This window comes from Cornus florida, unplaced genomic scaffold (assembly GCF_030987335.1).
Source record: "Cornus florida cultivar Cherokee Brave unplaced genomic scaffold, ASM3098733v1 CherokeeBrave_3.0.0_Hap2_Chr10, whole genome shotgun sequence".
Lineage (NCBI taxonomy): Eukaryota > Viridiplantae > Streptophyta > Magnoliopsida > Cornales > Cornaceae > Cornus > Cornus florida.
This window is the reverse complement of record NW_026775580.1, coordinates 111,455,977-111,470,730: the sequence shown is the minus strand read 5'-3', so window position 1 is coordinate 111,470,730 and position 14,754 is coordinate 111,455,977. Positions and strand designations below refer to the sequence as shown.

Genomic DNA, 14,754 nt, shown 5'->3' with positions numbered 1-14,754 from the left:
ATAAAAGAAAATAATTAATTTAATTAAAGAAAAATAAAACACAGTTAAATAAATTAATCAACAAGTAATTCTAATAATAAGGCAAACAAGCAAATAATCGATTAATTTATTAAAAATGCACATAAACAATTAAATTAAATTCCAGGACTATCCTTTAAAAATTAGGGGTATTACAAAACACGAAAAGCCTTATCCATCCCTCCTCTCATCCATCCCTCCTCAATCCATCCCACCTCTCATCCATCCCTCCTCAATCCATCCCACCAATTAAACGTAGTTTAACGTGAATGTAATTGGGTATCTATGTATTACATTAAACTACATGGTGAATGTCAATTGTTACAACGTGATAAAGATAAATACATTCAAGAGCCGTTGTTATGTAAAGAGTACAGTGGTGTACGTGTGTGAATTGAACCACAGTTTTTACGAAGTGGTGTATATGTTGGATTAGTGTAACCCATTTGAACCAATACGTTTGGCTGTTTTGGTTTCAGAACATGAGATGTATCTCTTTTGATAAATAATTATGAATCATTGCAACTCAATGGACCATTGCATCTAATGGATGTGAAGTGGTGTGTCTAGTCACGAACAGACATTTACAAGTTATGAAACACATATACTCCGAAAAAGGTCCTGTGACAGTATCAGACAAATGTTCGATACGGATACAGCCAAGATATACGGCTTAGAAGTATCCAATTTTTTAAAATAAAAATTTGAATATTAGATATGGCTAGGATACACCTTGATACGTTTAGGAGACTTTTCGGATACTTCATTGGTAATTTTGTAATTTTTAATTTTATAAAGCTGGTCAGATTATGACAGACAAGTGTTTATACGATCAAGATACAAGGACACATATCCGATACGGCTTGGAAGTATCCAATTTTTAAATAAAAATTTGAATATTGGATATGGTTAGGATACACCTTGATACGTTTAGGATACTTTTTGGTTACTTCATTGGTGATTTTGTAATTTTTAATTTTATAAAGTGGGTCAGATTGTAAATTTGTAATACTAAAAACTTTATATCTTAAAAAATAGGGTCAAATTGTAATAAAATAAAAATGTTTTTAAAAAGCCCCAAAGCATAGACCCAAAACGAAGAAGGGCGTGAACTCTGAAAGCAGCGATTCTCTCTCTAACTTAACAGAGAAAGTTAGAAGAAGAGGAAGAAGAAGATAAAGTGGAGAATTCTGCAACCATCAACCAGGTATTTTTCATTTCAACTTCTAGAGTTAGGGTTTCCATGTTGAATCTCTCCGCCCTAGTCAGGTTATAGTAAGGATTTTTCTTCATTCTACGCTCTATTTCTCTTTAGTCCATTTTATTTTTTACTTCGTTAGAAAAACTTTGGTTGTTGCTTGTGGATTGCATGCCCTGATTGAAAATTTTGATGGATTTTTTTTTTCATTTAGAATTTAAATTTTGGTGATTGTTTGTGAATTGCATGCTCTGATTGGATTCTTTTTGTCAGTAATATGCTTTTTTATTCCCTTCCTTTTTTTTTTTTTTCTTTTTTTCTTTTTTTGTGGTGGTTGCAAAGTTTATTAGCAAATTGCATTTTAGTTCTGTTTATGATTTGAATATCTATATGTGTTTATTTAGTTGAATTTTTGAATTGATTTAGTTTATAAATTTAATTTAGATTGCCTACTGTTAATCAGTAATATATATATATTGTCGTTGTTTATTATTTACATTGTTCTGTTTGTTTTTTTAGGAAGATGAGTGTTCCGGAGGGCACTAGTGATTTGAGTAAACAAGATGACCATATAATTGCTTTATTTACATTTATTGTATGGTTTTGTAATAGTCCTTGAATGCTGCTAATAGATGGGTAATGTAAAAGCCCAAGGATAAATGGATGGGTGTCTAAGAAGTAAAGATGTTTTATGTGGTAAACTAGCAAAGTAGCATTGCTTGATTGCCTAAATAAAAAAGAATTTTTTTATATTTTGCATAATTGCTTTAAGTACAATTATTGTGTTGTTGAAGAATAAAAGATATATATATTTTTATGTATAATATTATATATTTATTTATTTCTTTAGTTGGCGTATCCTTGCCGTGTCTGTATCCTGTTTTTTTGAGAATTGCCGTATTGTCTGTATCGTGTTGTACCCGTATCCGTGTCCGTGCTTCCTAGGTAGTAGTACTGGGTAGTAGTATAACATAGCGGTAGGGTTCCCAATTTCAATCCTTATTCGCTGTTTAGAGACCCATCACCGCCTTCTCACAATCTCAACCCCCACTGGCCTTTAGCCAAGGACACAATACGCGAACCTCTCCCTCTCCCTCTCCGTCTGTGTTGTAGATCATTCTGACCGTCGATTGGCATCGAATCTGTGACAATTTCTAGCTTCAAAAATGTAATCCGCCTCCGCCTCTCTCTTTCTTTGTTTATTTTTGTAATTTGTTGTCATCAGTAAAAAAAAAAAAAAAAAAAAAAAAAAAAAAATCTTTTAATCAATTTAAAATCAAGATATATATTTCCTTAACGGGGCGAGTTAGGGTTTGGAGAAACCCATCGGTTTGCGACAGATTATATTTACTTTTTAATTAGTATTTTTCTGTGTTTGATGTTTCATTATTTCTCATTGTGCACGTTTCAGTTGATGATTTAGGGCTCTCTCTCTCTGGTGTGCGATTGCGACTGTGATTCCAGACTTCCAGCGGCAATCCAACTTCTCTCTGGTATGTTCTCTTTCATCTTCTTCTCCGACAATTTAGGGCTGTTTTTTTCCCTCTCATCTTCTTCTTCACAGCTTCTTTTTTTCCCAGTTTTCCTCTCTTTTTTCCCCTTTCTGTTCCCTCGCCATCTTCTTCTCCCTAGGCAGTTTCCTATAAACTTTCACTTTCCGGCAACATCTCCGTCCAAATGCATCTCCTATTATGTTTGTTGTTGTTTGATGAAAATTCGTCAAGAAGAAAACAAACAGATTTTTATGTATATAGATGGATAGATAGATGCACATGGTTGTTTGGTTAATCTGTACTTAATTTGCTCATCAATTTTATTGGGAAATTGATCGGCCTAGCACTGTTAGCTATTATGTATCGATGATAGAGTTAGTTTTTTTCTAATTTTGTTAAATTATTACATTTGAAATTGGACTGTTGATTCGTTATTACATGTTTCATTCTCGTCTGGACAATTCTTATAGAAGGTTGTTTGGTTTCTCTTTTACATGGTTTGTTTTGACAAATCAGTGTAAAAATGTCTACATCGGAAGAAGAGATCACGAGGCTTTATAGAATCCGGAAAACGGTAATGCAAATGCTGAAGGACCGGGGGTACTTTGTGACGGACTATGAGTTATAGATGACCAAACCACAGTTTATTCAGAAATACGGTGAAAACATGAAAAGAGAGGACCTTGTCATCAGCAAAAACAAGCGCACTGAAAGTGGTGATCAGGTTTATTTATTTAGATATCTTCAAGTTTAAAGGAATATTATTTTCAACTCAATTGTTCCTTTTTTTTTTTTGGAAGTTGAATTAATTGTATTGATTATAGTAAATGTACAGGGCCTAAGAGGCACAAAGGGGTCAGTGGACATACAAAAAACAGGTCCTAGCAGCAATAGCTAACATATAATTCAAAAAACAAATGAGGCTCAAGATCAAACCATTTTAAAATTGAAGGTTGCGTTTGGTTTGTGGAATTGGAATCGTAATGGAATTTTATTGGAATTGGAATCTAATGAATTCAATACCAAGTCTGTTGTTGGGATCAACTTTGGAAATCATTTATAATCGAATTCCAATTTAAATTCTTTTGTTTGGATAACCCAGATATTTCATATAAATGAATATTTATATATGACTAGTAAATATTCACGTAATTAAAAAGTATAATCTTAAAATGTGATTTCTATGAAACATAAATTTATATATCTATATATATATATATATATATATATATATATATATATAGATTAATATCCATATGTATTAATATCCATATATTTGGTTATTGAAATTAGAAATAATTGTCATATAAATGAATATTTATATATGACTAGTAATTATGCACGAAATTAAAAAGCATAATCTTAAAACGTAATTTCTGTAAAACATAAATATATATATATATATATATATTAATATCTATATGTATTAAGAGTGAAGATTCACTGATTTTACTTTTTAGTAAACAACGATGAAATTAAAGAAAGATGGAAAAGTTATTTTGAGAATTGCTAAATGAAAACCATATAGGAAGTCTAGGTTTAGAAGAATATGTTAGAGAGAACATATTTTCCCGTAGGGTCAAGGAGTGAGAGTTTAGGAATGCCTTAAGGGAGATGAAATCGGGGAGGGCTTTAGGGCCCGATGACATTGAGATGTAGAAGTGTTTAGGAGAAGTTAACTTGTCTTGGTTAAAAAATTGTTAAATAAGATAATAACAATTAGGTGAATGCTGGATGAGTGGTGCCAAATTATTCTAATCCTTATATATAAAAATTTAGGAGATGTACAGAGTTGTAATGATTACCGTGGTTTTAAATTAGAGATTCACGCTATGAAACTTTGGGAGAGAGTGATTGAACGTATAAGACGAGAGACAAAAGTGTTGGAGAATTAATTTGGATTCACACTGGATAGGTCAACGATGGAGAATTAATTTGGATTCACACTGGATAGGTCAACAATGGAGGCCATTTGCTTTTTTTTTTTTTTTGATAAGTAATAATAAATTAAAAAGAGCGTTCAAAAGGGGAACGCGTCCCTTAAACATAAAAGGAACTGGGGACTAAGGCCCCAAAGAATCCAAAAAAGTTATTAAATCATCAGAATAGGAGCAAGAACTCCTTGTCACATAACTAAAGAGTGGCCATTTACTTATTGAGTAGACTAATGAAAAATAGAGAGAAGAAGAGAGAACTGCATATAGGTTTTGTTGATTTGGAGCAAGCCTATCATAAAGTACCTAGAGACCTAATAGTGAGGGTTTTCGAAAAGAAAGGAGTCACAAAGGGATACATTGACACAATAAAAGACTTGTATGATGGTTGTGTTACTAAAGTTAGAAAGCCTATAGGGGAAAGAATACTCAATTACTGGGTGCTTACACCAAGGGTTAGCATTAAGTCCTTTCTTTCTTACCTTGGTTGTGGATTGATCTACCAAGACACATCCAAGATGAGATTTCGTATTGATTATTTTTTTTAGTTGATGAGATTAGAGAAAGAGTCTGCCAAATTGGAGATTTGGGGAGAAGTTTCAGAACTAAAAGGGTTTAAGATAAATCGAAATAATGCTCTGCATATATGGAGTGTAACTTTAGTAAATCTAGAAGACAAATGCCGATGTAGTGAGGATTGAGAATCAAGAGATACAAAAAAGTGAACATATTTTGGCTCAATTAATTATTCATAATGAGGGAGAAATTGGAGATGACGTTAATAATAGAATCAAGATAGGATGAGTTAAATGGAGAAGTGCATCTAGTATATTGTGTGATAGGTGTATCCCTTTCAATCGTAAAGGGGATTTCTATCGAACAATTATAGACCAGCCATACTTTATGGTACTAAATGTTGGGCAGCTAGGAAACAACATTTGCATAAAGTGAATGTGTTGGAAATGCGAATGTTGAGATGGATATGTTGTAAGACTAGAAAGGACACAATTAGAAATTATCACAGTTGGAGTAGCACCAGTTGTAGATAAATTGACAGAAATTGGATGACAAGTGCATAAAACTTTAAGTACACCGGTTAGGAAAAATGACATATTCCTCATTGAGGGTGACACTAGGGGAAGAAGATAGTTAACGTGCGTAGAGTTGGTAAAGAAAAATATGGGAACATGTGGATTGATTGAGATTATGACCTTAAACAGAGCGGAATGGAAACATGGGATTCATGTAGCCTACCCCAAGTAATTGGAAAAAGTAGTTGTTGTGTGTGTATATATGTATGTTAACAAAGCCTTTTCAACCAATAATCAATTTTAGGAGGGCTTCCTCAATATAGTTGAAGGCATAAGGCAAAAATATCAAACTCAAGGCCTTTAATAATCACACGCAAGTCTATGATTCAAACCCCTTGTATTATAAACTTTCATGTATTTTATTTCCCATTTTCTCAATAATAAAAAAATCATAAAATATATACAAGAGGTTGATTATACATATCAAGCATAATATATTTTATTTCACTTGAATGGTTTTTGTCAAATTATTAGATTTAAATTTTTTAATAGCTTGTGAAATTATTAGATTTAATAGCAGATAACAAAACATGAGGCCTTATGGCAGATTTGGCTCCTCATATGGTGAAAACATAATACTATGATTCATAATATTTTTATTTCAACCTTCACACAGTTATATTTAAAACATAGGAAATTTGCATTTGGTCTATCCTCCTGTTTGGTCTATTAAGAATTTGATGTTACCTTAGGGCTTTAAATTTTATCTAACTGGTGCAAATTAATGGTTATTTCATAGCGGAGTTGAGTTTGTGTTTTGTGGTTTACAAGAATAAGTGCACAATACAAAAGTAAAAAAGAGAAAAAATTATTACAACTTTCTTCCCCAGGGTATTGGATGCCAAGATGATGTTCTTTTGTTGGAAATCTGCACTGAAACTACAATCCAATAAACATTGAATTATTCGTTCCCTGACGGAATTGTGGACTAGTGTATATACAGTCATCAGATGAAACAGTTTAACACACCACCACAACATGTCTTCTCTTGTCATTTTAAGGAACTATATATTTTGATTAGTGACTTTGACACTGGACCCTATAATCCTTAACAGTAAGGTATTTATACTCTCAACTTTCAGTTCATCTCCCCATTTCAAGGTTACATGGAAAATTTAGTAATTTTTCGTCTATAGAGAGAAGTCTCAAAATCTGATTTATCATGTCACAAAGGCAATTACTTGTCTTTTGAAATTGAGTGTGAACTCTATTCCGAAACTGATGAAATTATATTTAGAAATAGAGAAGGGAAAATGGATTGAATTCTAAATTTGAAATGGTTTCAGTTAGCCCGACCCTCTTTCTTTTGTGAAGAGTCCTTTAATGGCAAATGGCAATCGGTGCCAGTGGCACGAGTTCTCCCTCCCGAGGACCATCCCATGGCAAGACCATAACAGGGTAATGTTCCTTTATTTTAGGAGAAGCTAGGAGAAAAAAATTAAATAATAAAAATCCCAAACCGACATAACAAGAACCAATTAAGAGCGAATTCATCCTGTATGGCCTTCCATCAATGTTTCCAACGGGTGATAACCCTTCTTGGCTAAAGATTCTTTCTCTGCAATTGCTGAACAAGCAATGGGCTGTATGAATGAATGTACCCTCGTTTCTGAACTAATCAATAACCTAATTGATGGGGAGTACAGGGATGACAACCATACTTCTTTCCGATAAAATATAGAGCTATTATAAAGTAGAATATTCTGGCACGAGTGTCTTGTACCGAATATTATGTGTCTTATCGCCATGCTCTTAATACTTGCCTCACATTCTCCACTAAAAGACTTGCGTTAATAATTTTCTTTGGAAATAGTTAATTTGGTTTCAAATTTTCAATATTGATTTTGGAGGCTATCTGTATGGTTATCAATCAATTTCACATACTATTTTTTTATTTTATAAGTAATCAATTTAACATACCTTGGGGCATATCTTGATGCCATACCCTTTGACATAATATTTTACTTCTCAATAAAGTCACAAATGAGGACTATTTCATTTTATTTTTCGTTTATTTTCCTTTCTGTATGGAAAGTATGCCACATGATACATGCCTATTCTTCATTACGTTCTTTGGTTTGTTCACTTATTGTATTTTCTCCCCCCATCCCCCGATCAGATTTATGTTTTTTTCCCTGAGGAACAGAAGGTTGGTGTAAAGACAATGAAGACTAATACCAATCGCATGAAATCAGAGAATGTTTTTCGAGCAATCTTGGTCGTTCAACAGAATCTGACTCCTTTTGCTCGTACGTGCATAAGCGAAATATCTGCAAAATTCCACTTAGAGGTTTTCCAGGTACTTTAGTGCTTGCATGATATATACTCTTTATCTTACTTTTAGCCAATTTATAGACCAAATTAAAAGACAAAGTGAAAAGCTGTCATCATTTTACTGAATGTCTTTTTGAAGCAAGTAATATTGCACCAACTTAAAAGGAGTCTCTTGGGATGGGAAAGTTCAGATCAAATGCATGTAGACAGGAAGATGAGGATACTGGAAAGGAATGGGTCAAGGCTAATATTGGGGTCACTAGTGAACTACTGGGTGTCTCTTGCAAGGGCAATTGTGATCAGGCCTTAGCAATTCTTTAGGCCATGGCAGAGGGGAGAGAGGGTGAGATGATTCAATGTTCCAGAAGGAAGAGCCGGAAGAAGAAGAACCTTTCTCCGTGGAAAGGGGAAAGGGAGCTTAGAAACCTGTGTTCTGATGTGAATTATGATAGGTCGATTGAGGGGGTGAAGGAGAGGGGGAGTGTTAAGGGAGGAGGAAGGGGTAAGGGGGTGATGGGGGTGAATGTTTCCTTATGAAGCTACGACTTTTATTTTGGAATGTCCATGGCCTCAATGGTCCGGGCAAGCGAAAGGTGGTGAAGATGGCGGTGAGGAAATGGGGGGTGCATTTGGTGTGTCTTTAAGAAACAAAGATTGATTCTATGACTGATCGGGTGGCGAAGAGTTTGTGGGGTAATCGGTTTGTTGAGTGGGAGGCGCTAGATTCTGTTGGGACTTTAGGCGGTGTTCTTATTATATGGGATAGGAGATGGATGGCCAAGGTGGATGTTTTTAGGGGGATTTTTTCTCTGTCTTGTGCCTATGTGAAGGAGGATGATGGTTTCACTTAGGGTTTTTCTGGGGTGTATGGGCCGGTTGATGATGATGTGAGGGATGGTTTATGAGAGGAGTTGAGTGGGGTGAAGGGGAGGTGGTCTCTTCCTTGGTGCGTGGCAGGTGATTTTAATGTGGTTAGGTCCCTGGCGGAGAGATCTACAGGAGGTCCGTGGACTCAGGCTATGATGCACTTTTCTGACTTTATTGATGGTCATCAGCTTATTGATCTTCCTCTTGAGGGAGCTTCTTTCACTTGGTCCAGTGGAAGGGAAACACCAACTCTCTCTCGCCTTGATAGATTTTTGATTTCCGGTGACCGGGAAGAGAAGTTCCCGGATGTTGTTCAGCTGTGTTGGCTAGGGTGACGTCGGACTACATTCCCTTGGTTTTAGACTGTGGAGGGTTGAGATCTTGTAGCACTCCTTTTAGATTTGAGAATATGTGGCTTTGTGCGGATAACTTCCAGGGACTTGTGCATTCTTGGTGGGAGGAGAACCTAGTGGCGGGTACGTCGAGTTTTATTCTTGCGGGAAAGCTTTGAATTCTGAAAAATAATCTCAAAAGGTGGAATAAGGAGGTTTTTGGGAGTTTGGAGTAGAGGAAGAATAGGGCTTTGGCTGATATTGCCGAGATTGATAGACTACAAGGGGAGGGTGTTCTTTCTGAATCTCAACGCAGTAGGAGAGCAGCTTGTCAGGCAGAATGTGTGGAGATTGTAGTTTTGGAGGAAATTTCGTGGCGCTAGAAATCTCGGGCCTTGTGGCTCAAAGAGGGAGACCGGAATACCAAGTTTTTCCATAGAACTGCTAATGCTCATAGGAGGAATAATCACATTGGGCGGATGTATGTGGATGGTGCGGTTTTGACTACGGAGGAAGAGGTGCGTAGCGGTATTGCCTCTTTCTACCAAAAGCTTTATTCTGAGCCTCCACGTCTTGATGATATTCACTTTGATTCTATTTCTGCCTTGGAAATAGATGGGTTTGAAAGTCCTTTTTCGGAGGAAGAGGTGCTGAAGGCTCTTAAGAGCTGTAATGGTGATAAGGCTCCAGGCCCGGATGGCTTTACTATGAGATTTCTGTTGGAGAGCTGGGAGGTGGTCCGGTACGAGGTTATGGGCACTTTTCATGAGTTTCATTCCACGGGGCGGTTTGAGAAATCACTGAACGCATCTTTTATTGCCCTTATACCTAAGAAAGGTGGTGCGTCTAACATTAAGGATTTTCGACTAATCAGTCTAATTGGGTGCATTTACAAGCTTATCGCAAAAATACTTGCGTCTCGATTGAGGGAGGTTTTGGATGGAGTTATCTCTGAGTCTCAGAATACTTTCATTGGGGGTAGACAGATCCTGGATTCCGCTCTTATTGCCAGTGAATGTGTGGATTCTAGATTATGTAGTGGGGCTCCTAGTGTTCTTTGTAAGCTGGATATCGAGAAAGTCTATGATCATGTCTGCTGGAATTTCTTGTTCTACCTGTTGGAGAGGATGGGCTTTGGTGAGAGATGGAGGAAATGGATTGTTTCATGTGTTTCCACTGTCAGATTTTCGGTGTTGGTGAATGGGTCTCCTACGGGGTTTTTCGGCAGTTCTCGCGGTTTGAGGCAGGGGGACCCTCTTTCCCTGTTCCTTTTTATTATTGTTATGAAGGCTCTTAGTAGGTTGATGAGAAGGGCGGTGGACTTGGGTTTTATCAAGGGCTTCAAGATCGGCCCCGACTCTATTCAGTAGACGGAGATTTCTCACTTGCTCTTTGCGGATGACACTATTGTTTTTTGCGAGGCAGAGCTATCCCAGTTGAGGTATCTGAGATGTGTCTTGGTTTGCTTTCAGGCTGTCTCTGGTTTGAAAGTCAATGTGGGCAAGAGTGTGCTTGTCCCTGTGGGGGAGGTTCAGGAGGTGGACACTCTGGCTGCTGTTTTAAGGTGTGGGACGCAATGCTTCCCTATCTCATATTTGGGTTTGCCGCTGGGGGACTTGGCCAGGAGGGTGGGAAGTTGGGACTCGATGATTGAGAGGGTCGAGAGAAGATTAGCTGGTTGGAAAAAGCAATCTCTCTCCAAGGTTGGTAAAGTTACGTTAGTGAAAAGTATCTTGTCAAGCCTCCGAACGTATTTTCTTTCGCTTTTTCGGGTTCCAGCCTCGGTTGTTGGTCGTCTTGAGATGCTTCAACGAAACTTCCTTTGGGGGGGTCGTGGAGAGGAGTTTAAGTATCATCTTGTTAGATGGGAGCAGGTTTGCAGGCCATTTCAGTTGGGCGGGCTTGGGATTAGGAGATTGGCCCCCTTTAACAGTGCTCTCCTCGGTAAGTGGCTTTGGAGATTCGGCAGTGAAAGGCATAGATTATGGATAATGGTTATTTCTTGTCGCTTTGGGGAGGGGAGAGGAGGGTGGTCAGCTAGGCCAGTCAGGTCTGCTATTGGAGTGGGGGTGTGGAGGGCCATTGGAAAAGGATGGGACGAGTTTTCCAAACATGTTAGATTCAGAGTTCGGGATGGAAGGTTTGTCCAGTTTTGGGAGGATCCCTGGTGTGAGGATAGGTCTTTGGCTCTTTTGTTTCCAAGGCTGTTCAGGATTGCTGTTGACAAACATGCTACGGTTGCTAACTGCTATCGCCTTGATAACGGGAGGTGGTCTTGGGATGTGCGATTCCGGCAATCTTTTCAGGATTGGGAGTTGGATGATGTCACTGGCTTGTTGGCTCTCTTGTATAGACAGGAGGTGGAGGCCACTGGTGTTGACTCCCTGATTTGGGTGCCTTCTACTCGGGGGATATTCCAGGTCCGGTCTTTTTTTTGTGCCTCTCTGGTTTTCATGGCGTTACCTTCCCGTGGAAGACGGTGTGGTTGTCCAAGGCGCCTCTTAGGGTGGCCTTTTTTGTGTGGACTGCTGCTTGGAATAAGATTTTGACTTTGGACAACTTGAGGAAGCGAAGACATGTTATTGTTAATCAGTGTTGTCTTTGTAAGTTGAATGGGGAGTCAGTGGATCACCTGTTGTTGCATTGTCCTCTGGCTCATGATTGTTGGAGTCTCATTTTTGGTCTGTTTGGTATTCATTGGGTCATGCCTCGGACTTCTCGGGAATTGCTGGATATTTGGAGGGGCCGATGGGTAGGGGCTCAGGTGAGAGTCTTCTGGAGGGTAACCCCTTTTTGTGTTTGGTGGAGCATTTGGAAAGAGCAGAATAGAAGATTTTTTTTATGAGAAGGAGTCCTCCATTGGGGTGTTGAAATTTTCTATTATTTATACTCTTTTTTGTTGGGGTTGGGGGAGAGATTTTTCCTCTATTGAGGATGTTGTGGACCTTTTGGGCTCTTTGAGATCATAGGTTCCGCTTTATTTTTGTATAGCTTGGGACGCGTTCTCCTTTTGAACGCCTTTTAATACATTTTACATATCAAAAAAAAATATTGATATTAATGTTGATTAAATTGGGATGGTTTAATTTGTGGCAGCCATGGTTGAACTCAGTGTGTGAAATCAGTACTAAAACAAAGTAATAATTTTTAAATATTGATATTCATTTAACTTATTCAAGATAGTTTCAGTTTCTCAAAGTCGTTTGGTGCTCTGTTGAAATTTGGAAATAAGCATTTGGTCTGTTATGGGTTTATATGATAAGTTTACTTTCAATAAGTTGTAATGCTGTACTAGATGGTGGCATTAATGGCTAACTCTTTATGGTATCCTTATTTTATTTTGGATTCATCGGTAAATGTCAGTGGGATGATTCTTTTTTTTTTTTCCCCACTCCATTGATACAGGAGGCAGAGTCGTTGGTCAACATTAAAGAACATGTTCTTGTTCCCGAGCACCAGATGCTCACAGATGAAGAAAAGAAGACTCTGTTGAAGAGATATACTGTGAAAGAAACACAGGTCAAGTATCAGCAATTTTGATGTTTAGATTTGTTATATTAAAATATATAAATTCTTGATCAACACATCATGTTTATAATTTTAGTTGTTTATGATTATATTTAATTTTACATATTGCCACCTTACGTAGAAACAATCCAATATCCAATTATAGAAATATTTCTGTGCTGGAATAGAAGAAAAGGGGGGCGGGGGACAGCTTCATTTGAAATAAATGAAAGCCTCTGTGATTCATAGGTAGGGAATGAGCATAGCAGAACCAATCTTTTTGGGCCCACAAAATAAGAGCCAAAGTGTTCTTCTTTTTTATATAAACATATAATGGTGAAATAAACGACACCCCTTTCCTTTGGGAGGGAAAGTCAGATTCCCTTTGTCAGGGATATTTTTTCAGTTAACTTTTTCCTTCTAGTTTGGATGTTTGAACCAGTGCTTTGTTAACTCATGGGGACGACATTGCTTTGTGGACTCATGGTTATACTTGCTGTTAATGATCGGGTGTTATTGTAGTTTAGAATGCCAGCATTGTGCATGAATATATCATTTTGCTTTTTTACTGAAGTTCTAATGTTTTTGCTATCATTTGATGGATGGAGTCCAGCTACCTCGAATACAAGTGACCGATCCAATAGCCAGGTATTATGGGATGAAGCGAGGACAAGTTGTGACTGCTGGCCATTACGTAACTTACAGATATGTTGTTTAAACTCTTAGGAAACTGGGCTTGTTGATTTTTGTTTTTGGTGGTTATGTGTTTGTCAATTATCTTGAGACCGTGGAATTGAGGTGCTGATACATTTCTTGGTTACTGAAATTTTGAAATCATTTGGGTATAAGTTGAACTGTCATGCCCTAATGATGCATGAGGCTAACTTCTCCGTGGACAATTTTAATACCAAAGGATGCTGAGTAGCCTACATTTTCAGTAGAATTGATTCTTTTGCTTTTTATTTTCATCTAAAGGATGAGCAAGTATGGGGGAATGAAAATGGGGGCCAAGCTCAAGGAGACTTGAAGATGGCATCTGACCATGAGTTGCTTAATTCATACCTACCACTGCTAAGACTGCATCTAGGGATGTCCAAGATGCATTGGCCATTATCTTTTATTTTTTAAAGTCAATTATGTCCAAGTTAGGGCCGCACGGATACTTTTAGGAGGGAGGGTAATGTATCCGTGGGTACTTCACAGATATTCGTGGATATGTGTTTAATATTTTTTAAATGTATCTATAATTTTAAAATATATATTTTTTAACTTCTAACAAGTATCTTTTACCAAGTATCTGATACTTTTCAAATACTTCTTAGATATTTGGATTGCGTATCCAACAAATCTCGAATATTTCATAACATATTTTTTAATTATTTTATAGCATATTAGTATAAAGTTTTGTTATATTTTAAATGTTTTAGATTATACTCTTCTTTGATTGCGTTGATAAAAAATAATACGTAATAATAATAAATAAAGTGTGGCTTTGGATTGAAGTTGTGGCATAGCGCAAATGAAATCGAATTGACGTCGTCAAGATATATATATATATATAAGCATTCTTAAGAAAAAGAGGGGAATAAAACAAAAGGCACTGCTTGTGCCAAACATTGGGGTTAGCCAACCACTGAAAAAAATCTTGGCATAGCTAACACCCGTCAATCTTTGGCACTACATGAACAATTAATGGATGGATGTGAATTATTTTGTTGTATATGTTATTGTGACAGCTGCAAATGCTGAATCGAGACAATTAAATGTTTTTATTTTTATAAAGTCTCACGATGATTCAGAGTTGACATTGTGGCCTTGATTAATTTATTTATGCCTTCCATAGTACTTGAGCAACTTTGCTTCCTCATTGACCTGCACGGTCACAAAAAAATTATTTGAAATAATATTGTTTGAAGACAATTCAATTATTAGAGAAACAGCTAAATTCATATTTGAACATGATGTCTTTGATATTTTAGAAAGGAAAATATCAGATGTTCCAGAGAATATAATATGATAATATCCCGGACTTCAACAATC

General features: G+C 36.8%; 1 protein-coding gene across 1 annotated transcript; it reads left to right on the top strand.

Moving 5' to 3' along the window:
* The first annotated feature begins 1,113 nt into the window (after positions 1-1,113).
* On the top strand, positions 1,114-13,657 carry LOC132277165 (DNA-directed RNA polymerases II and IV subunit 5A-like). Its single transcript, XM_059778922.1, has 6 exons — positions 1,114-1,225; positions 2,628-2,709; positions 3,226-3,433; positions 7,854-8,033; positions 12,613-12,726; positions 13,328-13,657. The coding sequence occupies exons 3-6, from the start codon at positions 3,338-3,340 to the stop codon at positions 13,430-13,432; spliced, it is 495 nt and encodes a 164-aa protein (XP_059634905.1). The 5' UTR covers positions 1,114-1,225; positions 2,628-2,709; positions 3,226-3,337; the 3' UTR covers positions 13,433-13,657.
* The last annotated feature ends 1,097 nt before the right edge of the window (positions 13,658-14,754 follow it).

Excerpts from the sequence above, each read along its gene's own strand:
- LOC132277165 (XM_059778922.1), top strand. The coding sequence starts at position 3,338 with ATGACCAAACCACAGTTTATTCAGAAATACGGTGAAAACATGAAAAGA. Across the intron at positions 3,434-7,853 it reads GCACTGAAAGTGGTGATCAG|ATTTATGTTTTTTTCCCTGA; the intron begins GTTTATTTATTT and ends TCCCCCGATCAG. Across the intron at positions 8,034-12,612 it reads TCCACTTAGAGGTTTTCCAG|GAGGCAGAGTCGTTGGTCAA; the intron begins GTACTTTAGTGC and ends CCATTGATACAG.